The sequence below is a fragment of the Pristiophorus japonicus genome, chromosome 2 (genome assembly GCF_044704955.1).
Source record: "Pristiophorus japonicus isolate sPriJap1 chromosome 2, sPriJap1.hap1, whole genome shotgun sequence".
Lineage (NCBI taxonomy): Eukaryota > Metazoa > Chordata > Chondrichthyes > Pristiophoridae > Pristiophorus > Pristiophorus japonicus.
Genome location: NC_091978.1, coordinates 150,385,151 through 150,403,713, shown reverse-complemented (window position 1 = coordinate 150,403,713; position 18,563 = coordinate 150,385,151). Strand labels below are relative to the sequence as shown.

Sequence of the window (18,563 nt, the reverse complement as noted above, 5' to 3'; positions counted from 1 at the left end):
TCAGGTTTGGAATGGGATCAGTGTTGTAAAAAATAGAGGTGCCTGAATAACGTGAGCATGATTTATAAGCTGCTGGAACCATGGAAATGTAATGGCAAGGGAGGTAAGAAGTCAAGAATGAATAATGTACAGCATATGATTCTATAGATGTTATGAAATCTTATTTAAATTGCTTTGGTGAACAAAGAAAAACATTTCCAGAACCCTTCCTTGGAAGTCAGAATGAGTTGGATAAAGTTTATGACAGAGTATGTGGCTTGTTGAAACCAATGTCCTGGGGGAAGTGTTTGCGAGTGCTGTTGGGGAGGAGTTAAACTAACATGGCAGGGGGATGGGAACCTATGCAGGGAGACAGAGGGAAATAAAACGGAGGCAGAAGCAAAAGATAGAAAGAAGAATAGTAAAAGTGGAGGGCAGAGAAACCCAAGGCAAAAAACAAAAAGGCTACATTACAGCAAAATTCTAAAGGGGCAAAGTGTGTTGAAAAGACAAGCCAGAAGGCTCTGTGCCCCAATGCGAGGAGTATTCATAGAAACATAGAAAATAGGTGCAGGAGTAGGCCATTCGGCCCTTCGAGCCTGCACCGCCATTCAATGAGTTCATGGCTAAACATGCAACTTCAGTACCCCATTCCTGCTTTCTCGCCATACCCCTTGATCCCCCTAGTAGTAAGGACTGCATCTAACTCCTTTTTGAATATATTGAGTGAATTGGCCTCAACAACTTCCTGTGGTAGAGAATTCCACAGGTTCACCACTCTCTGGGTGAAGAAGTTTTTCCTCATCCCGGTCCTAAATGGCTTACCCCTTATCCTTAGACTGTGACCCCTGATTCTGGACTTCCCCAACATTGGGAACATTCTTCCTGCATCGACCCTGCCTAAACCTTTCAGAATTTTAAACGTTTCTATGAGGTCCCCTCTCATTCTTCTGAACTGCAGTGAATACAAGCCCAGTTGATCCAGTCTTTCTTGATAGGTCAGGCCCGCCATCCCGGAAATCAGTCTGGTGAACCTTCGCTGCACTCCCTCAATAGCAGGACCGGAACCAATGTCCTAGGGGGAGTGTTTGCTAGTGCTGTTGGGGAGGATTTAAACTAATATGGCAGGGGGATGGGAACCAATGCAGGGAGACAGAGGGAAACAAAAAGGAGACAAAAGCAAAAGACAGAAAGGAGATGAGGAAAAGTGGAGGGCAGAGAAACCCAAGGCAAAGAACAAAAAGGGCCACTGTACAGCAAAATTCTAAAAGGACAAAGGGTGTTAATAAAACAAGCCTGAAGGCTTTGTGTCTTAATGCAAGGAGTATCCGCAATAAGGTGGATGAATTAATTGTGCAAATAGATGTTAACAAATATGATGTGATTGGGATTACGGAGACGTGGCTCCAGGATGATCAGGGCTGGGAACTCAACATTCAGGGGTATTCAACATTCAGGAAGGATAGAATAAAAGGAAAAGGAGGTGGGGTAGCATTGCTGGTTAAAGAGGAGATTAATGCAATAGTTAGGAAAGACATTAGCTTGGATGATGTGGAATCTATATGGGTAGAGCTGCAGAACACCAAAGGGCAAAAAACGTTAGTAGGAGTTGTGTACAGACCTCCAAACAGTAATAGGGATGTTGGGGAGGGCATCAAACAGGAAATTAGGGGTGCATGCAATAAAGGTGTAGCAGTTATAATGGGTGACTTTAATATGCACATAGATTGGGCTAGCCAAACTGGAAGCAATACGGTGGAGGAGGATTTCCTGGAGTGCATAAGGGATGGTTTTCTAGACCAATATGTTGAGGAACCAACTAGGGGGGAGGCCATCTTAGACTGGGTGTTGTGTAATGAGAGAGGATTAATTAGCAATCTCATTGTGCGAGGCCCCTTGGGGAAGAGTGACCATAATATGGTGGAATTCTGCATTAGGATGGAGAATGAAACAATAATTTCAGAGACCATGGTCCAGAACTTAAAGAAGGGTAACTTTGAAGGTATGAGGCGTGAATTGACTAGGATAGATTGGCGAATGATACTTAGGGGGTTGACTGTGGATGGGCAATGGCAGACATTTAGAGACCGCATGGATGAATTACAACAATTGTACATTCCTGTCTGGCGTAAAAATAAAAAAGGGAAGGTGGCTCAACCGTGGCTATCTAGGGAAATCAGGGATAGTATTAAAGCCAAGGAAGTGGCATACAAATTGGCCAGAAATAGCAGCGAACCTGGGGACTGGGAGAAATTTAGAACTCAGCAGAGGAGGACAAAGGGTTTGATTAGGGCAGGGAAAATGGAGTACGAGAAGAAGCTTGCAGGGAACATTAAGGCGGATTGCAAAAGTTTCTATAGGTATGTAAAGAGAAAAAGGTTGGTGAAGACAAACGTAGGTCCCCTGCAGTCAGAATCAGGGGAAGTCATAACGGGGAACAAAGAAATGGCAGACCAATTGAACAAGTACTTTGGTTCGGTATTCACTAAGGAGGATACAAACAACCTTCCGGATATAAAAGGGGTCAGAGGGTCTAGTAAGGAGGGGGAACTGAGGGAAATCTTTATTAGTCTGGAAATTGTGTTGGGGAAATTGATGGGATTGAAGGCCGATAAATCCCCAGGGCCTGATGGACTGCATCCTAGAGTACTTAAGGAGGTGGCCTTGGAAATAGCGGATGCATTGACAGTCATTTTCCAACATTCCATTGACTCTGGATCAGTTCCTATGGAGTGGAGGGTAGCCAATGTAACCCCACTTTTTAAAAAAGGAGGGAGAGAGAAAACAGGGAATTATAGACCGGTCAGCCTGACCTCAGTAGTGGGTAAAATGATGGAATCAATTATTAAGGATGTCATAGCAGTGCATCTGGAAAATGGTGACATGATAGGTCCAAGTCAGCATGGATTTGTGAAAGGGAAATCATGCTTGACAAATCTTCTGGAATTTTTTGAGGATGTTTCCAGTAAAGTGGACAAAGGAGAACCAGTTGATGTGGTATATTTGGACTTTCAGAAGGCTTTCGACAAGGTCCCACACAAGAGATTAATGTGCAAAGTTAAAGCACATGGGATTGGGGGTAGTGTGCTGACGTGGATTGAGAACTGGTTGTCAGACAGGAAGCAAAGAGTAGGAGTAAACGGGTACTTTTCAGAATGGCAGGCAGTGACTAGTAGAGTGCCGCAAGGTTCTGTGCTGGGGCCCCAGCTGTTTACATTGTACATTAATGATTTAGACGAGGGGATTAAATGCAGTATCTCCAAATTTGCGGATGATACTAAGTTGGGTGGCAGTGTGAGCTGCGAGGAGGATGCTATTAGGCTGCAGAGTGACTTGGATAGGTTAGGTGAGTGGGCAAATGCATGGCAGATGAAGTATAATGTGGATAAATGTGAGGTTATCCACTTTGGTGGTAAAAACAGAGAGACAGACTATTATCTGAATGGTGACAGATTAGGAAAAGGGAAGGTGCAACGAGACCTGGGTGTCATGGTACATCAGTCATTGAAGGTTAGCATGCAGGTACAGCAGGCGGTTAAGAAAGCAAATGGCATGTTGGCCTTCATAGCGAGGGGATTTGAATACAGGGGCAGGGAGGTGTTGCTACAGTTGTACAGGGCCTTGGTGAGGCCACACCTGGAGTATTGTGTACAGTTTTGGTCTCCTAACTTGAGGAAGGACATTCTTGCTATTGAGGGAGTGCAGCGAAGGTTCACCAGACTGATTCCCGGGATGGCGGGACTGACCTATCAAGAAAGATTGGATCAACTGGGCTTGTATTCACTGGAGTTCAGAAGAATGAGAGGGGACCTCATAGAAACGTTTAAAATTCTGACGGGTTTAGACAGGTTAGATGCAGAAAGAATGTTCCCAATGTTGGGGAAGTCCAGAACCAGGGGTCACAGTCTGAGGATAAGGGGTAAGCCATTTAGGACCGAGATGAGGAGAAACTTCTTCACCCAGAGAGTGGTGAACCTGTGGAATTCTCTACCACAGAAAGTAGTTGAGGCCAATTCACTAAATATATTCAAAAGGGAGTTAGATGAAGTCCTTACTACTCGGGGGATCAAGGGTTATGGCGAGAAAGCAGGAAGGGGGTACTGAAGTTTCATGTTCAGCCATGAACTCATTGAATGGCGGTGCAGGCTAGAAGGGCTGAATGGCCTGCTCCTGCACCTATTTTCTATGTTTCTATGTTTCTATGAATGTCCTTCCTCAAGTTAGGAGACCAAAACTGTACACAATACTCCAGGTATGGCCTCACCAAGGCCCTGTACAATTGTAGCAACACCTCCCTGCCCCTGTACTCAAATCCCCTCGCTATGAAGGCCAACATGCCATTTGCTTTTTTAACCGCCTGCTGTACCTGCATGCCAACCTTCAATGACTGATGTACCATGACACCCAGGTCTCGTTGCACCTCTCCTTTTCCTAATCTGTCACCATTCAGATAATAGTCTGTCTCTCTGTTTTTACCACCAAAGTGGATAACCTCACATTTATCCACATTATACTTTATCTGCCATGCATTTGCCCACTCACCTAACCTATCCAAGTCACTCTGCAGCCTCATAGCATCCTCCTCACAGCTCACACTGCCACCCTACTTAGTGTCATCCACAAATTTGGAGATTCTACATTTAATCCCCTCGTCTAAATCATTAATGTACAGTGTAAACAGCTGGGGCCCCAGCACAGAACCTTGCGGTACCCAACTAGTCACTGCCTGCCATTCTGAAAAGTACCCATTACTCCTACTCTTTTCTTCCTGTCTGCAAACCAGTTCTCAATCCACGTCAGCACACTACCCCCAATCCCATGTGCTTTAACTTTGCACATTAATCTCTTGTGTGGGACCTTGTCGAAGGCCTTCTGAAAGTCCAAATACACCACATCAACTGGTTCTCTCTTGTCCACTCTACTGGAAACATCCTCAAAAAATTCCAGAAGATTTGTCAAGCATGATTTCCCTTTCACAAATCCATGCTGACTTTGACCTATCATGTCACCTCTTTCCAAATGCGCTGCTATGACATCCTTAATAATTGATTCCATCATTTTACCCACTACTGAGGTCAGGCTGACCGGGCTATAATTCCCTGTTTTCTCTCTCCCTCCTTTTTTAAAAAGTGGGATTACATTGGCTACCCTCCACTCCATAGGAACTGATCCAGAGTCAATGGAATGTTGAAAAATGACTGTCAATGCATTCGCTATTTCCAAGGCCACCTCCTTAAGTACTCTGGGATGCAGTCCATCAGGCCCTGGGGATTTATCGGCCTTCAATCCCATCAATTTCCCCAACACAATTTCCTGACTAATAAGGATTTCACTCAGTTCCCCTTCTTACTAGACCCTCTGACCCTTTTTATATCCAGAAGGTTGTTTGTGTCCTCCTTAGTGAATACCGAACAAAGTATTTGTTCAATTGGTCTGCCATTTCTTTGTTCCCCGTTATGACTTCCCCTGATTCTGACTGCAGGGACCTACGTTTGTCTTCACTTACCTTTTTCTCTTTACATATCTATAGAAGTTTTTGCAGTCCGTCTTAATGTTCCCTGCAAGCTTCGGAATAAGGTGGACAAATTAACTGCGCAAACAGCAGTGAACGGATATGATGTAATTGGCATCACGGAGACATGGCTCCAGGGTGACCAAGGCTGGGGATTCAACATTTAGAAAGGATAGGCAGAGAGGAAAAGGAGGCAGGATGGCATTGCTGGCTAAAGAGGAAATTAATGCAACAGTAAAGAGGGACATTCGCCTGGATGATGTGGAATCGGTATGGGTGGAGCTGCGGAATACTAAAGGGCAGAAAACGCTAGTGGGAGTTGTGTACAGACCACCAAACAGTAGTAGTGATGTTGGGGACAGCATCAAACAAGAAATAAGGGATGTGTGCAATAAAGATACAGCAATTATCATGGGCGACTTTAATCTACATATTCATTGGGCTAACCAAACTGGTAGCAATGCGGTGGAGGAGGATTTCCTGGAGTGTATTAGGGATGGTTTTCTCGACCAATATGTCGAGGAACCAACTAGAGAGCTGGCCATCCTAGACTGGGTGATGTGTAAGGAGAAGGGACTAATTAGCAATCTCGTTGTGCGAGGTCCCTTGAGAAAGAGTGACCATAATATGGTCGAATTCTTTATTAAGATGGAGAGTGACACAGTGAATTCGGAAACTAGGGTCCTGAACTTAAGGAAAGGTAACTTCGACAGTACGAGGTGTGAATTGGCTAGAATAGACTGGCAAAGGATACTTAAAGGATTGACAGTGGATAAGCAATGGCAAACATTTAAAGATCACATGGATGAACTTCAGTAATTGTACATCCCTGTCTGGAGTAAAAATAAAACTGAGAAGTGGGCTCAACCGTGGCTAACAAGGGAAATTAACGATAGTGTTAAAACCAAAGAAGAGGCATATTGGCTAGAAAAAGTAACAAACCTGAGGACTGGGAGAAATTTAGAATTCAACAGAGGAGGACTAAGGGTTTAATTAAGAGGGGGAAAATAGAGTACGAGAGGAAGCTTGCAGGGAACATAAAAACTGACTGCAAAAGCTTCTATAAATATGTGAAGAGAAAAAGATTAGTGAAGACAAATGTAGGTCCCTTGCAGTCGGATTCAGGTGAATTTATAATGGGGAACAAAGAAATGGCAGACCAATTGAACAAATACTTCAGTTCTGTCTTCACGAAGGAAGACACGAATAACCTTCCGAATGTACTTGGGGACAGTGGGTCTAGTGAGAAGGAGGAACTGAAGGATATCCTTTTTAGGCGGGAAATTGTGTTCGGGAAATTGATGGGATTGAAGGCTGATAAATCCCCGGGGCCTGATAGTCTGCATCCCAGAGTACTTAAGGAAGTGGCCCTACAAATAGTAGATGCACTGGTGATAATTTTCCAACTGTCTATTGACTGTAACACCACTTTTTAAGAAAGGAGGGAGAGAGAAAACAGATAACTATAGACCGGTAGTGGGGAAAATGTTGGAATCAATCATTAAGGATGAAATAGCAGTGCATTTGAAAAGCAGTGACAGGATCGATCCAAGTCAGCATGGATTTATGAAAGGGAAATCATGCTTGACGAATCTTCTGGAATTTTTTGAAGATGTAACTCGCAGAGTGGACAAGGGAGAACCAGTGGATGTGGTGTATTTGGACTTTCAAAAGGCTTTTGACAAGGTCCCGCACAAGAGATTGGTGTGCAAAGACAAAGCGCATGGTATTGGGGGTAACGTGGAGCGAGAACTGGTTGGCAAACAGGAAGCAGAGAGTCGGGATAAACGGGTCCTTTTCAGAATGGCAGGCAGTGACTAGTGGAGTGTCGCAGGGCTCGGTGCTGGGACCCTAGCTCTTTACAATATACATTCACGATTTGGATGAAAGAATTGAGTGTAATATCTCCAAGTTTGCAGATGACGCTAAACTGGGTGGCGGTGTGAACTGTGAGGGGGATGCTAAGAGGCTGCAGGATGATTTGGACAGGTTAGGTGAGTGGGCAAATGCATGGCAGATGCAGTATAATGTGGATAAATGTGAGGTTATCCATTTTGGTTCAAAAACACGAAGGCAGAATATTATCTGAATGGCGGCAGATTAGGAAAAGAGGAGGTGCAACGAGACCTGGGTGCAATGGTTCATCAGTCATTGAAGGTTGGCATGCAGGTACAACAGGCGGTGAAGAAGGCAAATGGTATGTTGGTCTTCATAGCTAGGGGATTTGAGTATAGGAGCAGGGAGGTCTTACTGCAGTTGTACAGGGCCTTGGTGAGGCCTCACCTGGAATATTGTGTTCAGTTTTGGTCTCCTAATCTGAGGAAGGACGTTCTTGCTCTTGAGGGAGTGCAGCGAAGGTTCACCAGACTAATTCCAGGGATGGCTGGACTGTCATATGAGGAGAGACTGGATCAACTGGGCCTTTATTCACTGGAGTTTAGAAGGATGAGAGGGGATCTCCTCGAAACGTATAAGATTCTGATGGGACTGGACAAGTTAGATGCGGGAAGAATGTTCCCGATGTTGGGGAAGTCCAAAACCAGGGAACCTAGTCTTAGGATAAGGGGTAGGTCATTTCGGACTGAGATGAGGAGAAACCTCTTCATTCAGGGAGTTGTTAACCTGTGGAATTCCCTGCCGCAGAGAGTTGTTGATGCCAGTTCATTGGATATATTCAAGAGGGAGTTAAATATGGCCCTTACGGCTTAGGGGATCAAGGGGTATGGAGAGAAATCAGGAAAGGGGTACTGAGGGAATGATCAACCATGATCTTATTGAATGGTGGTGCAGGCTCGAAGGGCCGAATGTCCTACTCCTGCATCTATTTTCTATGTTTCTATGTGCAAGTACTGCATTTCTTTATTTTGATGCTAAAAGTCCTCTGTTTTATCCAGTTACCTCAAAACAACGGCAGTAATGAGAAACTATTGACGGTGATGTGTAGAAAAATTATATACTGTAGTTTTTCTCATAATTTGTATGACCCATGAAAATGTGTCCAAAAAACAGGTGAGACATTCAAGCGAATGCAATATGTAAACATTTTTGCCCAAATGGAATATATTCAGATATAAAGCTACATTTTTACAAAGCTATGCTAGCACAGAGCCTCCCCATACCAGAACACACATTGAGAATTCAGGTTTGGAAGTTAGAGAAACCCACAGGACTTTCTGTTCTTCAATTTTGATCAAGACACCATGATATTAGACTCAGGATTGCTATTATATTTTAAAGTAGAAAACTGCAGTCTTGTATAATAGAGTAGTCAGCACAGATTCCAAAAGGGAAGGTCATGCTTCGACGAAGTGCCAGAAAGGGTTGATAAGGGTAATGCAGCAGACTTAATACATTTGGATTTCCAAAAAGCCTTCGATAAGGTACCTCATAGTAGATTTGTGACTAATATCAGAACATGTGGAGTTGGGACAAGTAGCAGAATGGATAGCAAGCTGGCCTTCCCTCTCCCAACCCTACCTCTTCTGTGTCCACCCCTGGAAAAAACGCTCTCCCAATTCACTTACAACTGCACTTTCAATATCACAATTGTCTAGCCTATGGCCCTCCATTCACCACGACATTTTTGCAGCTACCGATCTGCTCAACCGCAGCCTCGCCTCCACCTTTGATGATAGTCCCCATTAAAACTATTACTCTCTCTCAACCCGGTCGTTCCCCCTTGTGTGGCCTTCATCTCCACTCCCTTGTCCAAGGGACACAGACTTGAACATATAATGGTGGATAACTGATTTTGCCATTCATCGCCATATTGAGCTGGATCACATAAAGCAGTATCTGGTCCTGCTCTTATCTGGCAAAACTGCTCAATATTCCAGGAATGGGAAGATAATCCCCAGCTTATTGCCTCTACTGCAAACTGTTCGGCTGTCACTGCCACTTCACTCCCTTCCCCTAGTCCACCGGGCCAAACCTTCTCTAAGCCCTAGCCATGAACTCGGCCTCCCATGTTAGCTGACATTGTTGACAGTTCTCTCTCCTCCGGTACTGTCCCACCTCTCCTTCAAATTTGTCGTCATCACCCCTCTGCTCACAAAACAACCCTTGACACACCGCCCCCCCCCCCACCGTCTTTGCAAACTATACTGCCCCATTTCCAACCTCCCTTTTCTCTCCAAAGTCTTGAGCGTGCTGTCGCTTCCTAAATCCATGCCCATCTTTCTCAGAACTCCATGTTTGAATCTCTCCAATCAGGTTTCCGCCCCTGCTACAGTACCGAAAAGCTCTCATCAGAGTCACAAATAACATCCTATATGACTGTGACCCTGATAAACTATCCCTCCTCATCCTTCTCGACTTGTCTGCAGTCTTTGACATGGTTGACCACACCATCCTCGCCCAGCTGACTGGGACTGCACTCACCTGGTTCCATTCTTATCTATCCAGTCATAGCCAGAGAATCACCTGCAATGGCTTCTCTTCACACTTCCGTACCATTACCTCTGGTGTACCCCAAGGATCTACCCTTGGTCCACCTCCTGTTCGTCATCTACATGCATCCCCTCGGCGACATCATCCGAAAACACAGTGTCAGTTTCCACATATAAGCTGACGACACCCAGTTCTACCTCACCACCACTTCTCTCGATCCCTCCACTATCTCTAAATTGTCCGACTGCTTGTCCGTCATCCAGTACTGGATGAACAAAAATTCTCCCAACAACTAAATATTGTAAAGACCGAGGCCATTGTCTACTGTCCCCACCACAAGCTCCATTCCCTAGCCACCGACTCCATCGTTCTTCCTGGCAACTGTCTGAAGCTGAAACAGACTGTTTGCAAACTTGGTGTCGTATTTGACCCTAAGATAAGCTTCTGACCACATGTCCACATCATCACTAAAACCGCCTCTTTCCACCTCTGTAACATCGCTCGACAGTTCGCTCCCCCTCCATTTCAGCTCATCTGCTGAAATCCTCGTCCATGCCTTTGTTAACTCTAGACTTGACTGTTCCAACACACTTCTGGCGGGCCTCCCATCTTCAATAAACTTAAGCTCATCCAAAACTCTGCTGCCCGTATCCTAACTTACACCAAGTCCCGTTCACCCAACACCCCTTTGCTCGTTGACCTACATTGGCTCCAGGTTAAACAATGTCTCAGTTTTTAAATTCTTATCATTTATTTCAAATCCCTCCATGGCCTTGTGCCTCCCCATCTCTAACCTCCTCCAGCCCTACAACCCTCAGATATCTGCACTACTCCAATTCTGGCCTCTTGAGCATCCCCGATTTTAATTGCTCCACCATTGGCGGCCATACCTTCAGCTGCTGAGGCTCTGGAATTCCCTCCCTAAACTTTCTGCCTCTCTCCTCCTTTATGATACTCCTTAAAACCGACCACTTTGACCAAGTATCTTCCCTACTATCTCCTTATGTGGCTCGGTGTCATTTTAATTGATGATGCTCTTGTGAAGCGCCTTGGGACGTTTTACAATATTGAAGTCGCTAAATAAATTCAAGTTGTTATTGGTGGATTTAGATCAATGTGGAAGTATCCTTTACCTAACTCCGGGTTGAAAAGCTCAAAAGGTTAAAACCAACGCCAGTGAAGTTCTTTTGGAGAGCTGATGGATAGAGAGGCCATAATGGGGGAATCGATGGAATTGAGAAAGGTCACAGCGGGCAGTGAAGGTGGTGGAAATGAGTAGAGCAGATGGCAGCAAACAGTAGTGTGGCAGTGGACAGCATTAGAGCATACCATTGCCAGTCCAGGCAGTGCAGCCTATTAGCTGACATTAGGAGACAGAGAATAGAGAGCACCAGCCACCTAAAAGGTAAGCTAATGGGCTGCCAGACAATGATTGCACAAGATTTGGAATTTTGGGCATCTGAATCTGTGCGTCCATCAAGTTGTTTCCAGTCGGTTGTTCGCACTTTCACTTGAGGGTGCTGTCCAAGAAGTGGTTCTCTGATAAATGTAAAAATATTCGGTTGTAAATATAAATCCCAGAACTTGCATTCAATAATGTGGAAATATTTTATTGAGGAAAAAAGTGATTGTGTTGGTCATAGTGTTCAATCAGCATCCTGCATGGTCCACTCGCTGATGTGGCAAATGGATGGACCATGCTACAAAAGGTTCAGATATAGGCACCCCCTTCCCCAACACATTTAGGGAAACATGTTGGAAGGAAGGGAGAGTAAGTCAGGTTAATCACGTAGTGAAAAGATGCCGCCGCCATCTCATGGGTCAGGGGATGCCATTGCCAGTTCACAGGATGGGTTTCAAAATTCAAAGGCAAATCCTGTGGTGCATTTGAGTACTCATCACTTTCTATTGCTAAACACGCCTGTAGGAATCAGTAAATGATCCTTACTAATGAATGACTGCATTGTATTAATGCTTCAGGTTGCAGAATGAACACTTGGAGAAATCTCTTGCAGACACGCAGCATCGGTTGGCTCTGAAAGCCAAAGAGCTTCAAACATTTCAAGACCGAATTGCCAGACACGAGGAGAGATTAGGTAATAACAGTGTAAAACTGAATCTAATGAGCCATATTAATTAAACATTCAAAACATTTATGTACAAAACCAGTAACGGTTAAGTCCTGACCTCTAGACATTTATACTAGGATTTTAACTGTTGCAAAATAACACAACTACTTGTTATATAGTACTTTTAACATAGAAAAATGCCTAAATCACTTAACAAAGGCAGAATCAAAATGGATTTCAAGCCAATGAAGAAGATATGATTACAGTGGGTCTTAAAGGAGGAGATGGAGAAAGGCAGAGGGGTAGGACATTCCAGAGCATGGGGCCTAGGTATTTGAAGGTGCAGCCATCAATGATGGACTGATACAGCCATCAACTGGACAGAACTGAGAATCTGTTGTATTGAGAATTGTATTTGTGATAGTTTTATGTGCTTTTGTTGTCTATAAAATGAGACATAAATATAACAATAAGGTAGACAGTGCAGATGGATTGCAAGTTTTCTAACCAGCATAAAACTTTCTGTATTTTGTTGCATAGGTGAGTTCAATAGACAGAATTCTGCTCAGCGAGAAGAAGTCAGCTTATTAAAAAGTACAATATCTGCTCTAGACCAGGAAAAGGATTGCCTGCAGGAAGCTGTGGATGACAAAACCGAGAAAATTGCGACTTTAGAGGATAACCTTACCAACAGGGTAAATGTACTGATATGACCATTTCAGTGTTCAGTTAATCTCTCTGTTGTAAGTTCAACATTCATTAAGCAGATTATAATATCTGGCAGTTTGCCACTCACTGCCGGAATTAAACAACTTACATAAAAATCAAATAAATGCTGCCCTTTCACCTTGGGACATGTTATTGAATCTAGCCGTGACTAAATTAGAGTGTCCTCCCTTTTCTGATAATGAACATTTAGTCCCTGATGAGAAACTCTGGAGCTTAAATTGTCCTGCAGTATGGGAAACATTTTAATTTTTGATTAAAGAGAAATTTGGAGACATCTAGTGACAAAAGAAGTTCAAATAGCCCCAATGTCCTTGTGAGAGAAGGGATGAGGGAGATTAATCTTGCTATTAATGAATCAACAGCATCCTTTGTATTCTCGTGCCATTTAAGTTGAACTAAATTAGCAGTTGATGCTAATAACAGCTCATAATTCTGGTCAAGCCATTGGTGCTGCAGAAAGGAGATGGGATGTAAACAATTATTCCAGCAGAGAAGTATGCAAGGAAGAGTGGCCAGGTTTCCCCAAGAGGCTACAGAAAGCTGAAACTGCACATGTATACCCCTTCCTATCTGTAATCTTGCAGAATTTCTGAGGTGTGTCCACTTACCCTTGAGAAAGTGATTGAGCATGGTGGCATAATGCATATTCTCAATGCTCAAATCATTTTGCGTCTGAGTTCTGCTTTGCTAATCCATTTTCTCCTTTTCGTTGTTGTATTTGACCCCGAGATGAGCTTCCGCTCATCCACCGTATCACTAAGACCGCCTATTCTGCAACATCGCCCGACTCCTCCCCTGTCTCAGTTCATCTGCTGCTGTAAACCTCATCCATGCCTTTGTTATCTCTAGACTTATCACTGCACTCCTGGCCAGCCTCCATCTTCCACCCTCCGTAAACTTGAGGTCATCCAAAGCTCTGCTGCCCGTGTTCTAACTCGCATCAAGTCCCATTCACCCAAATCCCCTGCGCTTGCTGACCTTCATTGGCTCCCGGTTAAGAAACGCCTTGATTTTAAAATTCTCATCCTTGTTTTTAAATCAATCCATGGCCTCGCCCTTCCCTATCTCTGTAACCTCCTCCAGCCCTACAACCGTCAGATATCTGCACTCCAATTCTGGCCTCTTGAGCAACCCTGATTTTAATCACTCCACCATTGGCAGCCGTGCCTTTCACTGCCATGTCCCTAAGCTCCTTACTAAACCTCTCCACATCTCTACCTCTCAACTCCTTTAAGATGCTCCTTGAAACCTCCATGTCATCTGCCCTAATATCTCCGTATGTGGCTCGGTGTCGTGTTTTGTTTGATAATGCTGCTGTGAAGCGCCTTGGGACATTTTACTACGTTAAAGGAGCTATATAAATACAAATTGTTGTTGCCTTCTCACAAATCAACACTAATAACTTGATCAGGTGCCACTTCAGAGTGCATTTAGAGAACAAAATATTTGAAGGTATTCTTAGTACTGCATTGAGAGATACAAATGTGTTTGAATCTCATTTTTAAAATGTACACATTTTATGCAACCGGTAGTTGAAGCAGAGAATAGCCTCTTTTAACAGTACAGTGTACTTTCATTTGAAGGAGAGGCTAATACAACTTTATGGGAAAAGAGCCGGACAGTGGGATTCACTTTAGATTGCTCTAGCAAAGAGCTAGCACAAACATGATGGGCTGAGTGGCGTCCTCTGCTCTCATTTCTAGCTTCTAGTGTGAAACCATGATTCCGATGCCAAATTTAAAACACATGGATTCTTCATCCCTTCCCAAGAAAGTTAGTGCAGTCACAAAAGCAAATTGCAATTTTTGCTCCTCATTAGATTATGTCGAGTATATCAATATTTTAGTCAAAACCTATCCCATCCTAGCCACTCTATTACGTGAAGGCATTGGAATAAAATAAGGAAGCAGAAAAATCGGTTCCTACATTTTCTGCAGTGCAGTTAACAGTGAATTTGAACACTACTGGTGTACTAGTGACGCATCTTATTTCCCATTGCTCGTAGAAATCACCAATACACTTCGTGTTTTCCCCTTTTATAGGAAAAGGCCATAACTAATATGAAGATTACTGTGGCTGAACTAGAATCTGCACTGGAGTAAGTACAATAGTTAACGCAACAAATGTGTTCTTAATTGTTATACAAACTTCTATATATTTTTTAATCTTCATTTTTAATCATCAGTCTTTTGAACAACACCCTAAGTAACCGAGACCGGGAAATAAACTCCTTACGTCGACAGCTAGATTCCGTTCATAAGGATTTGGAGGAATTGGAACAGTCTCGAGATGATGCTTTTAAAGAAAATCGTTGTTTGCAAGATGACTTGGCTCAAATGACGAGGGAAAATCAGGTAAAAGGAATTATTTGTTTAAATATTTAATCAAGTCCAAATTAAACTTCCTTTATCCGTATTTGTAATGCAGAAATGTTCTTTTCACCATACAAAATTGCATTTGAACTTGCTTATAATTGAGTGATTTATAAAAACATTTCTTAAAACATTTCTTAAAACATTTGAGTTCAATCTGTTTTATGTTTGCTTAATTGTGGTGTTTAATGTAATTTTTGCATTTCATGTAAATACCTAGATAGCCATGCAAAGTGATAAAATATTTGCATTTGTTTTCCAAAATTGATATATCATATTTACAATGGGAGGTTATAAATGCGGCATGAAAATCTGAGTAAAAAGATGTCAAATTCAAAGTGATTCCAACTGCATTCTCCACAAAAACCCACCAAGGTGCTGATCTGAGTGCAGTAACTCTGTTACCTCTTGTGCATTAAAAAAAACCTGACAAAACGGACCATAATCATACATTCAAAAAATAAATGCAGATGAGGAAGGCCATTTAGGCCTACTTAGCTCATTCATCTAGAAAGATCCTGCAGTTCTCCATCACAACATTCAATCTGTTAAATGTTTCCAGATCTTTTACCTCCTTTACTCTACCCAGAAGTCCATGCTGTGTATTTATTACTTTTTATGTGAAGCACTTCCTGGAATTCGATCTAAATTTGCCTTTTACTAGCTTGAATCTGTGTCCCTTATCCTACTCAAAAGTTTATTTTGAAGTATTTTTCCAAATCTCCTTTTAATGCATTTTGCAGCAGCTTCGTTTCAAGGCGGATAAGACCAAGTTTCTGCAGTCTTTCCTCATAACTCAGTCTTGTAGTAGAGATCAGTCTTGTTGCTGTTGTCAAACTGCCTCCAGGGCTTGAATATTTCCCTTGTGTTTTGTCAAATAGAACTGTACACATTACTTGAGGTATGGTCTGACCAATTTGAACATGACTTGCTCTGATTTGTACTCTACTAGCTATATAGTTCAACATTCCATTTGTTTTGTTGTTTGCTGCTCCTTTGTGGTTGGACATGTTGAACATCACCTACTAAAACCTCCAGAATTTTTATAAACTTCATCTAAGCTATTTCAAACCATTTGTTGAGCAGTAGGTGTTCTAATACTGATCCCTTGTGGACAGGCACCACTCAGTAGACTTCATCCTCGCCCTGGTATAGCTCCTCTAACAAGTGCCTGCTGCTTTCTGTCCTTAAGTAAATGTTTCATCCTTTCCCAAATTTCCCCAAGTTCCCACCACTTTTAGCATAAAAAAGAAAGACTTACATTTATATCGCGCCTTTCGCGACCTTAGGATGTTCAAAGCGCTTTACAACCAATGAAGTATTTCTGAAGTGTAATCACTGTTGTAAAGTAGGAAACGCAGGAGCCAATTTGTGCGCAGCAAGCTCCAACAAACGACAATGTGAATAGTGACCAGATAATCTGTTTGTGATTTTGATTGCGGGATAAATGTTGGCTAGGACACCAGGGATGCTCCCCCGCTCTTCTTTGATATAGTGCCATGGGATCTTTTACGTCCACCTGAGAGCAGACAGGGTAGGGCCTGGGTTGAATGTCTCATCCAAAAGACAGCACCTTTGTCAGTGCAGCACTCCCTCAGTACTGCACTGGGAGTATAAGCCTAGATTTTGGTACTCGAGTCTCTAGAGTGGGACTTGATCCCACAACCTTCTGACTGAGACGTGAGTACGACCCACTGAGCCACGGCTGACATCTACTAACTAGTAGCTTTTTGTGCAGAAATTTGTCATGCCTTTTAGAAGTGCAATAACCTGCAGGACTACAGATCTAGAGCTGCAAAGTGGAATTAAGCTGGATAGCTTCTTGTTGGCCGGCACAGACACGATGGGCCGAAATGGCCTCCTTCCGTGCTGTAAATTTCTATGATTCTATTCTATAGGTATTTCACATCATAGGGCTTTCTGCAATCCATTTGAGATGTATTTCCTCAAAAGAAATCATGGAGGTTGATTAGTTGGAACCCTCTTCTCCCCTCTTTCTCCCCCCCCCCCCATTCTGATTCTATGTTGGCTGCTATTTTCTTGGTTATCTTACATGTAATCGGAACAGGAGTAGGCCATTCAACTCCTCAAGCCTGTTCAACCATTCAATTAGTTAATTGCTGATCTGTATCTTAACTCCATTTACCCACCATTGCCCTTAATACCCTTGCCTAGCAAAAATCTATCCATTTCAGTATTGAACTTTCCAATTGACCTAGCCTTAACGGTTGTTTTGTGATGGGGGTGGGATTTCCTGATTTCCACTACCTTTTGTGTGAAGAAGTGCTTCCTGATATCTCCCTTAAATGGCCTATGCCTAATTTTAAGGTTATTTCCCCACTCTCCTTGTCTGGACTCTCAAACCAGAGGAAATAGTTTCTCTCTACCCTATCAAATCCTTTAATTATCTTAAACAACTCATTTAGAACACCTTTTAATCTATATTCAAGGCAACACAAGCCTATTCTATGGAACCTCTCCTCATAATTTAACCCTTTTAGCCCATCATTCTGGCGATCTGCGCTGCAATATATCTTTCCTGAAGTGCAGTGCTATAAATGAACACAGTACTCCAGATGCAGTCCACCCAGAGCTTTATACAACTAGCATATCTTCAACCCATATGTTTTCCAGTCCCTTTTAGATGTAGGCTAACAGTTCATTAACCTTTTTAAATTAGTTTTTGTACCTGTCCACTAGTTATTAATTATCTTTGTACATGGATCCCTAAACCTCTGCTCTTCCACAGTTCCTAGCTTCTCACCATTTAGATAATATTCTTGGGTCCAAAGTGGATGACCTCACACTTACCTATGTTGCACTCCATCTGCTGCAGTTTTGCCCACTCACTTAATCTATCAATGTCGCTTTGCAACTTTCTGCTCCCATCTACACTACTTACTGTGTCACCTAACTTAGTCTCATCAGCAAACTTAGATATACAGCTCTCTTCCTTCATCTAAGTCAATTACAAATATAGTGAAAATCTGAGGCTACGGTTCAGATCATTGGGGACACCACTAGTCATATCCTACTAATTTGAGCATATGCCCATTATCTCTACTCCCTGTCTCCAACCTCCTAACCAATTCCTTACCTATGTCAATAGCTTGCATCCAATTCCATGCGCTTCCATTTTTCCTAATCATCCCTTGTATGGAATCCTATGAAATGCCTTCTGGAAGTCCATATAAATAACAATCATTAGACACTCCCTTTATCTACCCGGTAGTGACCTCCTCAAAAAATTCATCTAGGCTAATTGGACTAATTGCCCTTTACAAATCCATGCTGGCTCTCTCTGATCAGTTCTTATTTGTCCAAGTGCTCAGTCACTCTGTCCCTAATGACAGATTCTAGTAACTTCCCCACAACAGATGTTAGAATAATCGATCTATAATTTCCTGATTCATATCTCACTGTTCTTCAATAACAGTGACAATTTTCTGTGGTTTTCATTGACTTCCTCTGAATAAACATCAATCCGCCACAAATCTGCCTCATCTCTCAGTG

General features: G+C 42.8%; 1 protein-coding gene across 1 annotated transcript in view; it reads left to right on the top strand.

Annotated features, from left to right (window-relative positions):
- cep135 (centrosomal protein 135) overlaps positions 1-18,563 on the top strand; it is a 233,192-nt gene that overhangs the window by 154,069 nt on the left and 60,560 nt on the right. The window contains exons 17-20 of the mRNA XM_070869899.1: positions 11,861-11,976; positions 12,490-12,644; positions 14,721-14,776; positions 14,864-15,032. Coding sequence (XP_070726000.1) covers positions 11,861-11,976; positions 12,490-12,644; positions 14,721-14,776; positions 14,864-15,032 — 496 coding nt within the window. The remainder of the gene's footprint in view (positions 1-11,860; positions 11,977-12,489; positions 12,645-14,720; positions 14,777-14,863; positions 15,033-18,563) is intronic.